Source organism: Uloborus diversus, chromosome 8, assembly GCF_026930045.1.
Source record: "Uloborus diversus isolate 005 chromosome 8, Udiv.v.3.1, whole genome shotgun sequence".
Taxonomy (NCBI): domain Eukaryota; kingdom Metazoa; phylum Arthropoda; class Arachnida; order Araneae; family Uloboridae; genus Uloborus; species Uloborus diversus.
This window is the reverse complement of record NC_072738.1, coordinates 116,021,476-116,040,055: the sequence shown is the minus strand read 5'-3', so window position 1 is coordinate 116,040,055 and position 18,580 is coordinate 116,021,476. Positions and strand designations below refer to the sequence as shown.

Genomic DNA, 18,580 nt, shown 5'->3' with positions numbered 1-18,580 from the left:
TCTAAAAAAGATATATTTTACACATTTTACTTATGTATTAAAATAATTGTGTTTAAATATATGATGACTTTTATAAAGCTAAAATATTTGTTCATCTACACAGTATTTGCATAAAGTCTATGACTAAGATAAACTTTTATCTAATTTCAATTCAGTTAACTAGATGAATGCTGCTGATGAAACAATACATAATAATAATGCATATTAATATAAATATGCATTTATGATGCATAATAAATATAGCATAAATAATGAATTGGCACATGATTTAAGCACACACCGGGATGATTAAATAAACAAGCACAAAACGTACTTAAATAGTAAAAACTATTAATTTAAATTTTTATATCCATGAGTCATATGCTTAAGATTAAACAAGCAGCAGGAACAGCTTGTTCAGTTTCCAAAGGAAAGGTAGGTTGAAACATAAGAAAGAAAAGAGATATTGCCCTTGATCCAGATGAAGCAAAGATAGCATTCTAAGTTTCCCGAAATAAAGGATGTATGCCAAATGGTTTAAAGCTTGAAAATTAAAGGATTTGTGAAAGCATTCTTTAAACTTTCATGAGAAAAACATTTTTAAAAGTAATTTTTGAAACTAGTGGTAATTAATTCGACTCAGTTCTCCATTAAAATATTTCTGCTAATATTTTTTTGCTTGAATAAAGTATAATTAATGATGAACAGTGCAAAAATTTGCATATTTAAAAATCACTCTCATATATCAAAAAAGGCTTAGAAAAAAAGAAAAGAAAACTTTGATATTTCTTTTAAAATAGTTTGAAAAATGTGTAATTTATTTCCCATAATACTTTATTGTAATATGAAAGATGCTGAAGTAATGTTTCAATTTTATAATAAAATACCAAATGATCTAGTAACTTGAAACTGTATTGCCGCTTCATATGCTTGAGGTAACATCATCAGTGAAATATTCTTAAGAATCTTTTAGTGATGTTACAACTGTAATTGCAATTTGGCAATGCAATTTGATAATGCAATTTGATCAGGGTCGACCAAGATATATGAGAAGATAGAGCCTAGTGGCAAAACTCACAAGGGGCCCACATTGGCTCTTGGCAGCCCTGAATTTGATCATGAAAGAGCAAATTGGATAAAGTCAATCTGAACTTTACTAAATATCAACAATAAATTTAAAACACATTTAATAATATTTGGAACAAATTCAGAAGGCATGCAATTGAGGTTTGCATACATGTTTTTACCATCATTTGTTTTCTATAATTTAAAAAGAAAAATTATTCAAAACTATAACAGAAAACTAATCTCAAAAATATTTAACACATAAAAAAAAAGAACCAGAGTAAAAATTTGTAAATAATTAAAAATAATATACATGTATGTACAACTTATTCACTAGTTTCTCCAACACATTCGAAGCTGAAAACTCAAAATCACAGAAAATATTTACAATGCACAAAGAAAATGAGTTGATCAAAATGAGTTTCTTCATGACTCGTAGAGTAGACGCTGATAATGTGGAAATATTTCCCATGTTGGAAGATGCAAGGAGAATTCTAGTGCAACTAAAACTCCAAATTCACAGGCTATGAGGTCTCGATGGTTGAGTCTAAATCCACTTTCCATTTTCTTAAAAAAAGCAAAATTATTCTTAACAATAGGCATACTTATTATTCAGCTTTTGTAATTCCTTTTGAAGTCGAACAATGTGGGGAAAAGTGAAATATTTACTCTGCTTTTAGTGCCACCTATCTGGTAATATTTCAACTATGTAGTAACACATATAGTTTATTCCAGTCAGAAAAAATACTTCTGAAGATCAAAGACTATAATAATACAAGCAAATTAAAAAAATTGATCCTTATATATAATATTCTGCTGAAAGTCAAAAACTTATTTTTGTGGACGTGGCAAAGTGGATGGTGCAAAGTGAAATAGTTAATTTCGTTTACTTATTCGATCGTTTACAAAATCACTTGTGCATTCATTTATTAACTGATTCATTTATTATTTGTTCATTTAATACTTCAATTATTTATTCATTCATTCCTTTTCTTATTCCTTTACTATTTTATTCACTCATTTATTTTTTCTCATATATTGATTAATTTATTTATTTATTAGTTTATTCTTTCATTATCTTTACCTTTATTTATTCATCCCTTTATTTACTCATTCATTGGAAAAAACTTTCATTTTTCCCTTTGCTCAGTGAGAAAAAAAATGAAATTTTTCCACTATATTTTTTAGGTACAAATTTACTGCCATTCATCACACTTTTTATCATAAAATATATAGTTCTTTCTTCATGTACTGTAATTTTAAAAATAAATTTCCAATTTGTTTATTTTGAAAAAAAAGTAAGTAATCTGAACTATTTTACTTTACCCCACATACCCCTAGTACACCTTTTAATAATACTATCACCAACAAAGAAAAGAGAAATAGGCCAATAGCCTGTATTAATAACAAACAGTGAAATTGAATTGTTCAACAGCACACAAAACTTTTCTCTTCCATCATTAACATTATGCAAATACATTGCAATCGTTACATTTCATTTAAAAGTATGAAATATGCATGATTTGATTATGATATTCATTTTTTATTGAAATGCTTCAGAAATAATACTTACATACAGTCGAATCTTGATAACTCAAAGCTTATAAATCGAATATTACTTTATTTTGAAGTTTTCATTGGGTCCCAAACTCTAGAGACTGTTGTGGAAACTTCCCATCTCGAACTACCAATAACTCAAACCTTTTAGTTGGTCCTTTGGGACTTCAAGTTATCGAGAGTTGACTGTTCAATAAATTTGCTTCAATAGCATTTCACAGTTATTCAATATTTGAAAACCATCTAAAATTTAAAGGCTAAAACCACAATATACAGGGGTACCTCCTAATTAGCATGGAAGCACCCCCCCCCCCCTGCAAAAAATATTGCAAAACAATCCCCCCCCCCAAAAAAAAGTGAAAAATACTCCCACAAAACACCCCACCTAAAAACTTCAATGCCACAGTCTGCTCCACGACCCCCACCTCTTACATGGGCACCCCTGCATTGTACAATACAAGTAGGTTTTGTACCAAATATTTTAGTCATTTAATTTCATTATTAAAGTAAGTTGAGATTTCAAAACTCAAAATTACACAAAATTTAGCGGTGTTGATCATCATCTGCCAGCAACATGGGATCACAAATCAGTAATACAAAAGGGAAAAATGAATAAATAAATACACGTTAGTAAACAAAAGTAAAAGTATAAACAGCAAAATGAAGTTTCTGTATCGGACTAGATCAATAAATTTAAAAACTGAACAAGAAAGCTTTTTGATGAGCTAAGTTTTACATTAGCTTCAGTCACAAAAAAAGGTTTATTATAATTTTATTTCAAGTATTTCCCTAATATTTTAATATCTAGAGAAATTTATCTTTAATAATTTTGTTCAGAGTTTTTTTTTTTTTAAAATAAAAGTAACAGAGTTCAAAGGCATGATCATCAATAAGTGTTATACATTATTACGGTACAAATTCTAACTATAATTTTTCAAAATTTAATCACCTCATTTCAAAAGTATTTGATGAAATTCATTGCTAATTCATCTCCTCTGTTTTCAATACTAAGTTAGTGCTAGCTATTTCAGTACGTAATATTTTTGATATTTTAACCTTGAGGGAAATTTATAGGTTTGATCATTTTGCTCTGTCATACATTTTTACAGAAGTAAGAGAATTCAAAGAAATGAACATCAGTAAGAGCAATATATAATAACTGTACACTATATAAATTCTAACTTTTAATTTTTCAAGATTTAAAGAACTTTATTCTATAAGATTTTGAAGAAATTTTATGCAAATTTGTCTTTATTGTTTTAAATACTTAATTTGTGAAATGGTTTTTAAAAAAGTGCAAGAATTGGAAGCTGGAACCAGTGGCAGGTTTACAGGTTAGGGATCCATCACACTGCATTTTGGCAGGCCATTTAGAAATAAAGTAAGGAACATAAAATGTTTTTGTATCAACTTTGGGGCCCTTTGCAAATGGGACACTTGAAATTACAATTGTCAGAGCCTTAAAGCAACAATTGTGAAAGCCTTAAAACAAACTCTTTAGCAGAATTTAAAAAAAAAAAAAAAATGATGAATTAAAATTTTATGCAGCCAATAGTAAGTTAAAAATTAGAGCACATGAAAGCTATAAGAGGAGCAATGAAGTATTCAATATGTATTACTTCCAATTTATTAAAGGATATAATTAAAAATGTCCTTTCCTTAATTTTTGATGCAATAATTTTAATAAACTAATATCTTTAAAACTATTTTATACTAGATTTCGTATCTTAATCTTCAGAAATGATTTGTTCAATAAAATATCATACCTCAATTAAGCACTTCAGATCATTTCCTTTCACATCATTCAATTTTGCAGATAAAAGCAAACAAGCAGCAGCACAGGGTTTTCGATTCTGTTTATTAATTAGCATCTAAAATAAGAATGAAAAATTATGATTCAACTCAGAAAACAATACACATTTTCAATGTCATACAAATAGGCTAGTTACAAGTACCTTCAAAATGAGTTTTTCGAAAAAAACATAGGCTTGAGCAACAGTCAAGAGATCAATTCCACACTGAAAAGTAATTTCCAATATATTATTAAGGTATACGACTTAAAAAGTATTTTGGTAACTTAAAATTAAATAATTTAGCTCTGATTTTTTAAAAACAAAAAGGATTTACTTCATAATGTGTAATCTTCAGCATTTCCTTTTTCAAGCTAAACAAAAAATAAAAAATGAAATCCGGATTTAACCATTTGAATACATAGTTGTTTAGCTTGTTCACAGCATCTCAAAAACAATAACATACAATAAATAAATAAATAACTGAATGAATAAATAAATAAATAAAGGAATAAGTCAAAATGCTTATTTTATTTTCTCAATGTAGTATTTTAAAATATATTTCTAACCAGACTTAATTTTAACATCACACCTCATTACAAATTGTGAATTTTATAAGAATATAAAATGCTCTAAGAGGAAACATGTAACAGGATCGTGCATTTTAATAATAAGAACAAAATATTTTGAATTAACATAGATTTTCACAAGGCCAAAATACATTTAATAAATTATATTTATACCACACGGTGAATACATATTCACAGTGTAAAGTGCAACCCAACACATGCTATGCTTACCCACAAAAGCATGAAACAAATCAAAATAAGTACAAACTAGATAACTACAAAAGTAAGACTACAAAAATCAACAAAAACGGCTTTTATAGAGAATATTTTTACTTAACAGCACAGCTACTAAATATGGTAGAAACTTTTAATACATTAATACCCAATTATTGAGCAACTGAATGAATGTTTCAAAATAATGAGTTAGATACAAAATATTCATTTCATACAAAATATACAAACTCAAAGCATTTTACAAAAAATGTTAATGTTAAAAAAATTAATTATTGAAAAATATAAAAAGTAAATGATCCAATTTTAATACAAGTATACAATTTAGTGTCTTTAATGATTAATGAAAAAACACACTTTGAATAAGGGTGTGTATACTCAATGACTACAAAAAACATTATTGTTATAAATGGGAGACATTTTAATAACTTAATGAACTATAAAGTATATGTTTTGAAAATACTATGTAGCATGCTTACCTTCTTAACTTGCTTAGAGTTAAATGTATTTGTGGAAATCTTTCTTTAAACTTTTCATTCAATTCTTTCTTGAGATCAGATGGCTTTACATAATCAATAATGGATGACTGAAGGATAAACAAAAAATTAGAATTGCAAAGAAGAGGAGCCAACAGCTAAATAAACATGTTGCATAAATGACTGAAATCAAACATTTTACGTTGGAAATAAAACATTCTATTGCAATGCATTAATAAACCATACTATTTCAAGCTTATTTTATCCAGGCGGAAAATTAATATTTTTTCAACTAATTTTAAAGAGATTTGTAAACATATTGATATTGACTGAAACAATAAAATTTGATTTTTATAAAATATATAGAAGAGAAAATTTAAATAAAGATTGTAAATAACAAAGACTACTTATATAAATTGCCATGATACTCTTTTCCTATTCTTCTTGTTTAATTCAAATTTTCATATCCATTTAGAGCTAGGTTTTTTATAAAATATTAAAGTAAGTTATAAGATTTTTGAAACAAAACATTTTTACAATTTGTAAATCTTGTGGATTTGTTATTTAATTAAAGCCAAACAAAGATCTAATGTTAGTCCTATAGATACTTATTTTGGTTTAACAGCAAGTATTGATACTTCGAAATAAAATGTTTATTTGCTTATTTAAAAATGTCACCACCTTAGTGAAGGTCAGTCATTTAAAATTTTTCCAGTGAGGGTCCAGCCCTCAACGTATATTACATTTAAAACAAAGCAAAAACATGTCCACATACATGTAAATACATCAATTTTTCATTCCTTTAAATGACAAGCCTGTCATTGAACACAGTACTAATGAAGCTTAAAATGCAATAAATGACATATTACATTCCATAGTAGCTTATTTTGGCAGTGTAAATTTTGCGATAAAATGCTTGCTTTTCATGAAATCTAAAAGCCTAACATTCAAGAGTTTGAAAATAAGGCTCATTGTTTTCCACTCTGTGTATTTTGTGAATTTTAATCCCTGTCAGTTTAATCTAAACAAAACTGATATCAGAGATAGTCGACTTTGTTTTTAGTTGAACAGGGCAAATGTCAACTGACCTAATCAGGATTTCTAGAGGAAAAAAATATTTTAAAATTTAGAAAAATAATTTTCATAAAGGGAAAAATCCCATTGCAAGTATCAAAATTATATTTTTAAGATATGAAAACTGTTTCTAATTATTTAACTTCTAAAAAAGGAAGATTTTTCTTGCTTGACAGAATTATAATTATTTTTAAAGACACTCAAACAGAAACTTACTATATATGAGGAAAATGTTAAAACTGTACTATGTTTTCCTGTGACAAGTTCAGGATCATCTAGCAAGTTAGGAGTGTAGGTTAAGAGACATGTATGATGACAGAACTTGGATTCCGACCAGTCAAATGCTAAAAATATCAAAAAATTTAGCAAAAAGTAAGTTAAAAAACCAGTAAAAACTGCAAAACATAGCTTTTTTTGATGTACTATATATTAAAAATAAATGTATACATTCAATTATTAACAGTGAAACTTATGGGTATTTCATTCTCAAACGTTGTTATTCAATGAAGGTATTCATTTCATTGTTCAATGTTTCAAATGGAGTTATACAGTCACATATTCCCCTCTACAGATTCATTTCATGGAACTGTATTGAAATGTTTTTGTACCAAATTTTCATTGGAAATATGTTCCTCAGTATTACTCTTGCATAACCCGTTTACATTGTAACTGTAACAAAAGCAAAATCTATCTAAAATGGCCAAATTAAGTAGTTTAGAAATTTTAAATTTTGGTTTATTGAAGCACAAACCCATCACTACAAACACACACCCACAGCAGATATGGCAATTAAAAACACTTGGATACTCAGTACAATCTGGCTGTGCTAATAATTAACTATATTTTCACTAGAGTCCTTTAAAAATCAATTAACACTTAAAAATACATAGCTTGTTCAATGAAATCTTTATGTAAAATATGATGAATATCACTACATATTTACATCATGTACAATTTGTTTTTATCGAAGAACATTGCTAATTAAGCCAGAACAAAGTCACAGGTTTATTCATTATTGAAAATAGCGAATGGTGAAATGCACTCTTTATAAAATCTCAACTGAACAAGGTTCACTTCAATCAAGGTTTTAATAAGGTTAATCTTATTTCTCATAAATTTTATTAAAAACCCATAAATATAATGAAAGTTTTTTTTTTTTTTTTTTTTTTTGAGTTTCAATCAATACAGAAAGATTTCATTTCTTCATTCAATTTGAAACCATGGCAATGAAATAAATTTATTATTTTTTCTGGAAAAGACTTCTAATTTCATGCTTTCTTTTCTTTCCTTTCTTTTTTTAATATTTGATTTTATGTAATTAAATCACTCACAGTTTTCACCCAAGGAAGTTTAGAATTATTAATTTCTGAAAGCAGATTTTCAACTAGTTACACTTTCAATTGTCCTGTGCTGTAAGCTTCTGAAAAGTTTTGAGCTGCATTTCTTTTGAAGCTTTAAATTGACATAGAATTGGAGATCACTTTGATTTCTTGTATTCTTTGTCCGTGAAAGAAATATCTATGAATGATTCACACCGGGATGAAAATAACTAACACAAATTTTAAAATAGAAATTCGACTATAAATTTTTTCAGGACATTATTGAGTTTTCTGCAATATAGTGCTTAAATCTGTCCAGGGGGTGCAAAGTAAATATTGCTCTCAAAATAAAGAAAACAGACATTGAAATCTAAACACATATTCATCAAACTTTTGAATGCTAATATCACAACTAAACCATCACATTATCATTAATTATAATCTACTTTACATTAACAATGCAATTTTACAATAAAAAACAATAGTTTAAATTGCAGCAGTAGAATATAAGTGGAATGATTTTTTCAGTACAATTTAGATGCTCAGCAGTTTTTTTTTTTTTTTTTTCGATAACAAAATTTTGAAGCTATATTCACATGAAAAAGCAATGGCAGAAAAGTTGAAATTATTTGTTTATTAACTTATTAACTGTTGTAAAGTTTCATTAACAAATTTGAAACATGAAAAAAAAATACTTTACATAGATTATAAATTTACAAACCTCTATCATGATTATGAGGTGGCGAGGTGGTTTGTTTCGTGTAAAGCACATTGCTAGTAGCTGGATCATAGGAATGACAACGACTCATATGAGGACATGGAATTGTGAGGTGATCTGAGTCTTGCAATTTGTATTTAAATTGTGCGTTTGGAGATGAAAGCAGACCCCTATATGAAACTTCCTATTTACAAGGAGAAAAAGAAATTGACGATCATTTTAGAAATATCAAGATTTTATTAAGCCATGAAAATTATTACTGCTGCTAGTGAGTGTACATGTGTAGAACATGTCGCATATTTATAAGACAGGAAAAATTGAAAACTTCAAATACTATTTTATAATTCATCATTTTGAGCATGTATAACTTTACTCATTTTACTCAGAAATCTATAAAATATATATAATTATCAAAATATATCCATATAAATCTGTACAAAATTACAAAAATATTAAAATATAAGAAGCCAATTACATAGAAGTATCAAGTAATATTCTGTTAGGGAAAGATAAAGCGCAATATCTGCGGAAATGAGTGATTGAGATATTTGAAGAAACGTATTTTGGATTCCATACTAACAATAGGGAAATGTTGGAATTCAACATTTTTTTTGTGCTTTATTTTCAGCGGAAACCAAAAGCTCTAACTTGTACAATAAAGCTAAGCTACAATAAATGACAAAAATGCAAAAAAAATGAAAAATTTGCAGCTACTATTCTTTACCTTCCTACGGCAGTATTAGCTTGTAAATAATATAAGATTGAACTAATATCAAATTACACTGAATAGAAACATCAGACATAGAGAGAAAATTAAAGAATTTTGAGGACTTGAATGAGGAATGCAAAGCAAAAAGTTGTAGCTGAACTCACTTGGCCTTCATGCACACGATATCCTAAAGCTGCTAACAGATTTAAAGGGTCAGATTCATCATTAATTGCAGACAACGGACGATTTCCTGAAACTTGGCGCCTTCTATTTCCATCTTGTTTAAAATCAGATCTAAAATGCAAATCATACAAAAATCAAGCTAAAATAAAATTTACACTATAACAGACAAGGTACATTAAAAGAAACTTTTATTTAAGATCAATTATTTGTGTTTCTAAACGTTTTTGTTTTCTAAGCTAAATTTAATGGGGACAACATTACAAACTTTCTTTTGTGTAGTAATGCTGTAATAACCAGTTGTACAATATTAAATAGTAATCAATGTTTTCTTCACCACTTTTCCTATTTTAATCATACAAATAACAAATATAACTAAGGATTTAATTTCTCAGCAATTAAAAACATATTAAGGGTTTAGCTTCAAATATAACCAAGGGTTTATTAATCCTATTGTTAAGTTTTTCCTGGTAAAAACATAAAAAAAAAAAAAAAAAAAAAAATATGCTGAGCATCTTGGTAAAGTGAAAATGAAGAGATACATTCAATTTAGAAATAATTAGGCAGGAAAAAAAAGGAGAAAGAAGAAATTGATGCAATTCAGTCATAAATGAAATTAAAGATTCATTGTGTTTAAAAATATTTCAAAACAGTTCAAACATTATGACACCTAAATGTCTATGCTGTAAAGCTTAAGGAATATCAGACATAAAATTTTTACTTTACTTATTATTTAATAAGCTTCATTTAAAATAGGTTTAAATCGAGACATTTAAAAAAAAAAAAAAAAAAAACTTTTCATGTATAACAAAGGTTTATAAGGAGTTTTAGAAACCAAATTCCTAAACAAATGAATAGGGGAGACCAGGGCAGTATGCGAAGGGGTAAGTGTATGAATGTTAAATAGTTTTCTTGTTTTTGGTTTTAACAGCTCTCAGTGAGCTATCACGTAACCTCGTAGATGCCTCCCTACTGTCAGTGTATTTTCAGTGAAATCTGCCAAACCAAATGTGTCACATGAGAGAAAGTTGTTTTTTCGTAGTGTTAAGTAATTTTTTTCATCCTTAGTTATTTTCTTATAAAACATATAATAGTGGAGTAATTTACCAAAACTTATTAATATTGAAAAGCCCATGCTTCTATGCAACAAATGATGTCTTATTCGGATTATTTTATGAAACCATTTTTAAACCAGTGTAACTTGACTTCAATACGGCGAGTTGGGGCTAGTAGGCAAATTTTTTTCGGGGTAAGTGTGCGAATTCACATACTTGCCCCAAGTTAAGTTTTTAGAGTCAAAACAATAGACAATTGAAACATAAATTCTATAAATTGTCAATTTAATGAAATAATGGCATTAGTTCCACTATTCTCGAGCTTATCATTTCTTTTTGACATACTTAAAAAAATGTCAAGAGACGTGCTCTTCTTTCCGGAAATGAAAAAATACAAGAGCAAAAACAACAACATGAAAACCACACAAGATGTAATGCTGCATGTGTGGTGCATTCTCTAGTGGGTAGATTACAGCTGAAATGTCTCCAGATTTCTTAAATGATTTTGCTAAAAACACTATATGTTCAAAAAAAAAATCTCTGAATCTCTTACTAGACATTTACAAATCCCACGTCAATAGAAGGGCTTGATTTTTGTAAGGAAACTACTACAATGCTAAAAATAATAATAACACTACTTTCTTTCCCACTATATTGTTGCAATAAGTTGCTGCCTCTTGATAAGTGTCTATGTGGCCCATGTCCACTAAAAAATATGTTAATTCCGCTTGTGATTCTTGGATGGTAAATAATCCAGGAAAGCCCAATGTGGATTTATGACGTACCACAAGAAGAAATCCCCATAAATATTATGAATGGTTTCAAAGGAACTGTTGTGTTTCTCAGCAATTCAAACATTTTTCAGGACTGTTACTTCATGCCAAGTTATATCACTGATCGGCCAGACTAATTTCTTGGATCTATGAATGAATCTGTTTGTCCCATCAGGGCAACCATGTAGGAAGAAAGTAGCAAAACTGGATGTACCAGTCCTAGAGCAGATTCAGTAGCTGCTTCATTCAATAATCCAGATTTAGAGTTTCTTACTGAAGATAGCGCTATATGTCTCTGAGCATTACTCCAGATCATATATGACCTTATCCTAATGCTGCAGTGAATTGGATCAAAAAAGGATGGAAACGAAAAAGTTCTACAGCAATATTCTTTAATATTCCGGTCAAAAAGGCTCTTCAGGAAGAATGAATTTTAGCAGGAAAACACAAATCATCACAAAAAGTCCCCAAAACTTATAAGAAATTTCTGAATTTAAGAAAAAAGGAATGTAAACCCAAAAGTAACATAAAAAAGAAGTTTAGTTTGAAACAAGATACAAAACATTTTTAAGGAATTCTTAAGGGGTAAAACTGTTTCGAGGGACAAAAATACTGACTTTACTGACCAAAATTTATGAAATACTGACCAATATTGACTAAAATTAAAAACTTAATAAACTTAGGAATCACAAAAAAGATTATCATACTTGGTGAAATAGATGCTAGCTTTATTTGTAATGTGTAGCAAGGTAATGTAAAGCTTATTTGGTACACATTTTGACTAAAAATTGTGAGTTTAATTCATATACTTTGATTTATGAATAACTTTTTTGAAACTATAAAAATAAATTAAAGATCTTGCAACTGGTCAGAATATTATTAAATGATTAAGAGCAGTGTTTCATTCACAATTTTTTCTTTGGACTAACTGGGAAGCACAACTTAAAGAAAAATTCTGATGTTATAAAATATAAAGCGAAAAAAATCTACAAATTGTTTATTTAACCCTGTTAATTTTTAGTTTAAAAAATATTTTAGTAAAACCCTGATTAGAAGATTGTTTCAATTACTAGTCAGCAAATATTTTTTTATGTACAGAAACTAAGTTCACTTATAGTGCAAGAATTGATGATGAACGTTATAAAGGCAGTATAAATAAAGATAATAATTTAAACATAACAAATTATTTCTCATATTGAAATTTTACACAAATGTAGTTGCCATATATATACCTTATTGCTCTGATATTATCCTCCTCTTACTTTACACTTAGGACAAAAATATGAAAATGTTTCTAAGAGATATTTTTACTAATGATAAAATGCAGAGTATATTATGAGAATGTAAAACATAGTTAATGGTTGTATAAATAAAAAAAAAAAAACAACCAGGCAATGCTCTTATGCAGTGAAAACAGATCATACATACAAAAAATATTGGTTCAGTTCTATTTATCAGGAGAGAATTAACATTAAAAATTGAACAAATTCAATAAATGTACAAACTTGATCATACAGTTTTTTGTTTTATTTGTAAATGTATTTTAAGCAAAAGAAAAAAATCATACCTTGAAGAACTGTTCTGTTTAAGATATGGTAAACACGAAAAAACAAGATAAGGAACTTTACTTGGAGAGAGAAGAACGAGTCTGTAAAATTAATACAAATATAAATAAAGCTATTTAATGACAGAACTTTACAAATCACACTTACATTAATACTGTTTTAAACAATAACAGTAAAGTACACATGGCATGAAAATGAAAAATAAATGACACCATAGATTTTGAATCTTTTTTAAAAACTCTATGACATGTATCAGCCCTGAAAAGTTAATCACTGATCTCACTGCAGTTACATCCTCTTATATATAACAGCCAATGATTGGGTAACCCGCGTGTTCCAACAATGAAACTTGACAATATGTTTTAGTAATGTTTAACGTGCTGGAAAAGGCTTTATCGTGGCAAGGCAGAAATCGATCCGGTAACTTAACTGTTTTACTGGTAATGCTGTGTCATTTCAGGGGAACAAAGAAACAAAAAAATGGTCAACAATGAGCGCTACCTACTGGAGTTTAGGGTTAATCCACTGGAGTTAGGGTTTTAATTTCAACTATCAAAATATCATCAAACAGGCAATGGCTTCGTTCAAATGTAGAAGCAATTTTCACTCGTCATACCTTGACGGGCGATTTTTCTAGTTTATTATATTTATCACAAATTTCAGATGGGAAAAGTTTCTTCTATAGAAAACAGGAAAAAACTGCAAACAGATTTTTTTTAGCATTTGCTTGATAAAATTCAGGTTTTAAAGGGTTGTACAGTCTTATTTCAAAAGTAAGCAGCAAGTGTGGATCCAGAGAAAGAGTCATTGGGGTTATGACTCAACTCTTCCTGAAGAGACAAAATATTGCAAAAAATTTTATTTTATCAACATATTTCAAAAAAACTTGCTTTAGTCTTTTGTTTGAACCTGAATATAGCTATTTGATCCCCTCTAAACCCCTCTTGATGAAAAGCTAAAAAAATATATATTGCAGCAACTCTAATCATTTTTAATATTATAAATTGGAAAAAAAAACTGCAGTGTTTTTTGATAATTTTATTTTCAGCATAAATGTAGTTTATTTATTTCTCATTAATTAAAAATTCTAAATGTTAAAGGAAGAATTTTTTAGCATATACATTCTTGACTGGTTATATTTTAAATATTAGTGTATGTAATTTCTTTTTAAAAAATAGGCACACATTTTCTGTCTCACAGTGAAAAAAAAATATTAATATTCACAAGATGCTATTCAAAAAAGACTGCTAAAGTTATACTTCTCACACAACATATATCTAATACCAGAAAAGAAAAAAAGATCACTTGCACATTTTTAGTTTGAAGAAACAGATTTTTGTACCCAGGGGCATGTATAGGAGGGGAGAAGGGACACCTGTTGGCCCAGGCCTGAGCCTGAAGGGGAGTCAGAAATTTTTTAAATAAGGGGTGAAATATATGGAGGGACCTAGGGGGAGGGGGCCTGTAAAAGTCATTCGTGACAGGTCCTAAAATTTCTGTGCATGCCCCTGGTTGTACCTAATAGTTGGTTTTTCAAACATAAAGTTGTTTTTATCAGAATTTAAACAACCAGTAAGTACAGTAGAGGTTTTGATGTTATATAGGTCATTTCACAAAGTTTTAAACTAATATTCAAAATCTATCTATATATTAGCACTTCAGAATTAGTTTTACCTGTAGTGAGTATTAAAGCACTAATTATACAATGAGTCATTCACAAATAAATATGTTTCTTTATTTCAAGAAAGTGAAATATCCTGCACTTCTGCTAGCTTCTAGGTTTGCATAACAGCTGCATTTTCAAGAACCATCTGGTACAGTGAACTCTCGTTTATACGCCGGTCCAGGGGACCAATAGAAAAAGGCGCATAAGTGAGAGAGGCGCATAAGTGAAAAGTCAATTAAAAGTTCTAAAACACAATATGTGCAAGTGAGATCAAGCATAAGAATGCTTCTGAAGAAAATAACTTGATAGTAATAAGGAGAGAGCAAAAATAGAGAGAGAGAGAGTAGTAACTATAATAAATGGGAAGAAAGTGTAACATACCTAATAACTATTTATTTCCTTTCAAAGAAATCCATAATGGATGTCTGTTTTTGTTTTTGCTGATGAATGTCAGAAACATATTTTTCAAGTTCATACAAATGTGAAAAGGGAGTGTCCGAAGCTGAATTATATTGCAAATAGTCCCGAACAATATCTAAGGCTTCCAATGCTTTTAGGTGATTCGGAGACACTTTTGCTTCATCATCTTCATTGTCGTCATCTAAATCTCCATCGCCTTCACCATTAGCCATTTCTTCAGCGATGACTTCAATATCTCTCAATTCTGTTGTAATTAAATTGTTATCGACGTCAACAAATTCATTGAAACCTACGAGTCCATCAGATACAATTTGCCATTTTTCATCATCAAAATCTGTTTCCAAATCCTCTTCATTTTCGTTAATTTGGTCAGAACATTCAAGTTCATTAGAAAATAGAAATCCAGCCTTTTTAAAGCAATTCCTTATGGTATTATGACTGATACTTCTCCATGCAGTGCATACCATATTCATTGCATCAAGAATTGAAATTTTTACATCTCCTGCAGCTGAATTGCCTGATTTTAACTCAGCAAGGTATCGACGAATCAAAGTTTTCTTATAATGCACTTTCACGCACCGTATTATGCCCAAATCCAATGGTTGTAGCTTGCTCGTGCAGTTTGCAGGCAAAAATACTACTTTTATATGATCAAAAACAGGTAGATTTCGCGGGTGAGCAGGGCATTGATCCATAAAGAGGAGAACTTTTCTTTTTTCTTTTTCCATTTTCTTATTAAATTCGTGAAGAAAGTCAAGAAAAATCTTCGCCGTCATCCACCCTGATCTAATGTTGAAATACTCACACGGAAGCCGTTTTATATTTTTAAAATAGCGAGGTTTTTTTGGTTTCCCAATGATTAAAGGGGTACGTTTTTCCGATCCATCTGCATTGCAACATAGCAAAACAGTTACTCTATCTTTACTATTTTTACCACCATGACATGGTTCCCCCTAATATGCTAATGTTTTTTAGGCATCATCTTATAAAACAGACCTTTTTCGTCACAATTAAAAATGTCTTTAGGCTTGTATCCGTTGATTAATGATGATAAGTCTTCTTTCCACTGCTCTACAGTTTTCTCGTCAACACTTGCACTTTCTCCGGATAAGGTACGAATTTCTAATCCATGGCGGATCTTAAATTTTTCTACCCAACCATGTGAAGCCGAAAAATTTTCAATTTTCAAAGTCTCTGAGAGGTGAACAGCTTTCTGTCGTAGCAGTTCAATGTTAACTGGAATGTTAGAAGCACGGGTTTCCTTAAACCATTGCAGCAAAACACTTTCTAGTTCTTGGAACTTTCCTCCTTGAATTCGGCTTCTCTTTGAAGATTGACCTCCGCATTCTCGTTCAGCTGCTCATTCGCATCCTTTTTTTTTCAAAATTCCTTTTAATGTTGATTCCGGAATATTGAAATACTCGGCTAAAGCTTTTTTAGTCATTGATGGGTTTTCTTCATACTTCTTTATCGCACTGACTTTAAAAGACAGGCTCAATTTTGTCCGTTTGGCCATTGCGCTAACACACAAATCTCAAATGATGCACTAGAAGTTTGATAACTAAACAGCTAGTCAAAACAGCAAAGAAAGGAAGAGAGAAAGCTTTGTGCGTGTAAAAAGTCGGGGACACTTGCACGCACAGCTACCTTCCCCTCCCCACTATATTTGAGACAGCCCCTCCCCCTCCCACAAAGAAAAGACATGACCTACCCTCACCCTCTCTTAACCCGGGCACAAGCAATCGAACGGGTTTTGCCTCTATTCATGGTGGGAGAGACACTCAAAATGAATGCTGTGAAAAAGTTCAAGAAACAGCAAAGGTGACAGGGAATGTCCGGAAATAGTTTCCATTCCATGTGTAGAAAAGATTATTCATTCCGTAAAATTGTTATTCTTAAAAAAACTATAATAATAATGGTAAATTTTAATTAATTAATTTTTTTTTGTTATCTAGTGAAAAAAAAATCGGCGCATAAACGAAATAATCAATTTTAGAGCGGTGCATAAGCGAGTGATAATTATCATTATTTTCCTATAGAAGGAGCTGGGACTTTTGAAAATCGTCGTATAAGTGAAAAAGGTGCATAAACGAGGTGGTGTATAAGTGAGAGTTCACTATTTTCATTTTACTGTGAATGCTAATTTTCATCTAAAAGCTTTGAATTAAGATAAAAAGATGAAAAACTGATTCAAAATTTAATTTTCCTAACAATTTTTATGTTTGCAAGGGATTTTTTAAACTTCAAAACTTATTGTTTACTTCTGAAAAGTTGTGCCGTTTATAGAGAATTGCGTTATACAGGTCGGCATTAAAAAGGTATTCTGCTGTATTAAAATATTGTGCTCCAAGTGAAAAGTATCCCAAATCTAAACAATGCAACCAAGTTTCAGATCGTTTTACTTATTTGGGTATTATCAATCAAATATGTCTGGTGAGGGACTTGACAAATTGACCCAAAATTTTGAGGAAAACAAAAAATATAACAAAAGCAAAAGTGCTAAATTAATCATGTTTTCAGATAAATATGCAATTATTTTCCATTTAATGTGAAATTTAAAAGAAAAAGAAAGCCTTTCCTGAAGTGTATGAATTTTTTGTAAATGATCCATGTTACAACATAATGTTGAAACACATATTTGCATACAAAACATACTTTTTGAGCACAGGATGCTCAAAAAATGCTCCTAAACAAAAAAAACTTTTAGAGCTTTAAAAAGTGAAATATATTTACATTCCAGAGCCCATCCCAACCTTTGGATGAGCCTGGCTCAGGTATACATTTCATAGTTTTACAAGGGGGGGGGGCGGAGGTGTCAAACGGATAAAGCCTTGGCTCTCAAAAGTCCGAAGGATTACATCATTACTTTAAATATGGTTTATTTGTTGAATATTTTTAAAAAAAATTAATAAGAATAATATAATTATGACTATTGGTGCAGAAACTGTACCTTTCATCATGCACATCACGCAGAGATTTACAAAATCTCACTTCTAAGGCTGGACATGATGCTTCAGATAATGTAGAAGATGTATGTCGACTATACAGTCCTAAAAAGATGTAAAAATCTAAGTTTACAGAAAAAAAAATGCATTTCATTTTCATATTTATGCAGTAATTAAATGATTTGGAAATGTTATTATTTTAAATTCTAAATGTGTTATATCACTATATACACAAACCCAGAACATTTTTTTTTGTGTTATACTTATTATTCTTGCATTAGAGTGACCTAAATTTTCCAGAGTTTTGTCACATTGCTTTCAGAAGAAAGTCTCTTACATTCCGAAAATCCGTCGCTATCCCGAAAGTTTTTAATAATTAGACAAAATTGGTTTTATCTAAATCTTACTTAACAATAAATTCAGTTAGCTTGGGAAGCATTAGGCTATATTTTGCAATTAGTGTTCGCTTAAATGAACTAGGACGCAGTT

At 29.6% G+C, this 18,580-nt stretch overlaps 1 protein-coding gene across 1 annotated transcript in view; it reads right to left on the bottom strand.

Moving 5' to 3' along the window:
* Positions 1-1,414: 1,414 nt before the first annotated feature.
* LOC129228030 (CDK5 and ABL1 enzyme substrate 1-like) overlaps positions 1,415-18,580 on the bottom strand; it is a 46,190-nt gene continuing 29,024 nt past the window's right edge. Inside the window, exons 3-12 of the mRNA XM_054862656.1 lie at positions 18,097-18,196; positions 13,063-13,143; positions 9,652-9,781; positions 8,782-8,962; positions 6,958-7,085; positions 5,671-5,777; positions 4,729-4,765; positions 4,557-4,619; positions 4,368-4,472; positions 1,415-1,611 (exon numbers count right to left, since the gene is read on the bottom strand). Coding sequence (XP_054718631.1) covers positions 1,471-1,611; positions 4,368-4,472; positions 4,557-4,619; positions 4,729-4,765; positions 5,671-5,777; positions 6,958-7,085; positions 8,782-8,962; positions 9,652-9,781; positions 13,063-13,143; positions 18,097-18,196 — 1,073 coding nt within the window. The 3' untranslated portion in view covers positions 1,415-1,470. The remainder of the gene's footprint in view (positions 1,612-4,367; positions 4,473-4,556; positions 4,620-4,728; positions 4,766-5,670; positions 5,778-6,957; positions 7,086-8,781; positions 8,963-9,651; positions 9,782-13,062; positions 13,144-18,096; positions 18,197-18,580) is intronic.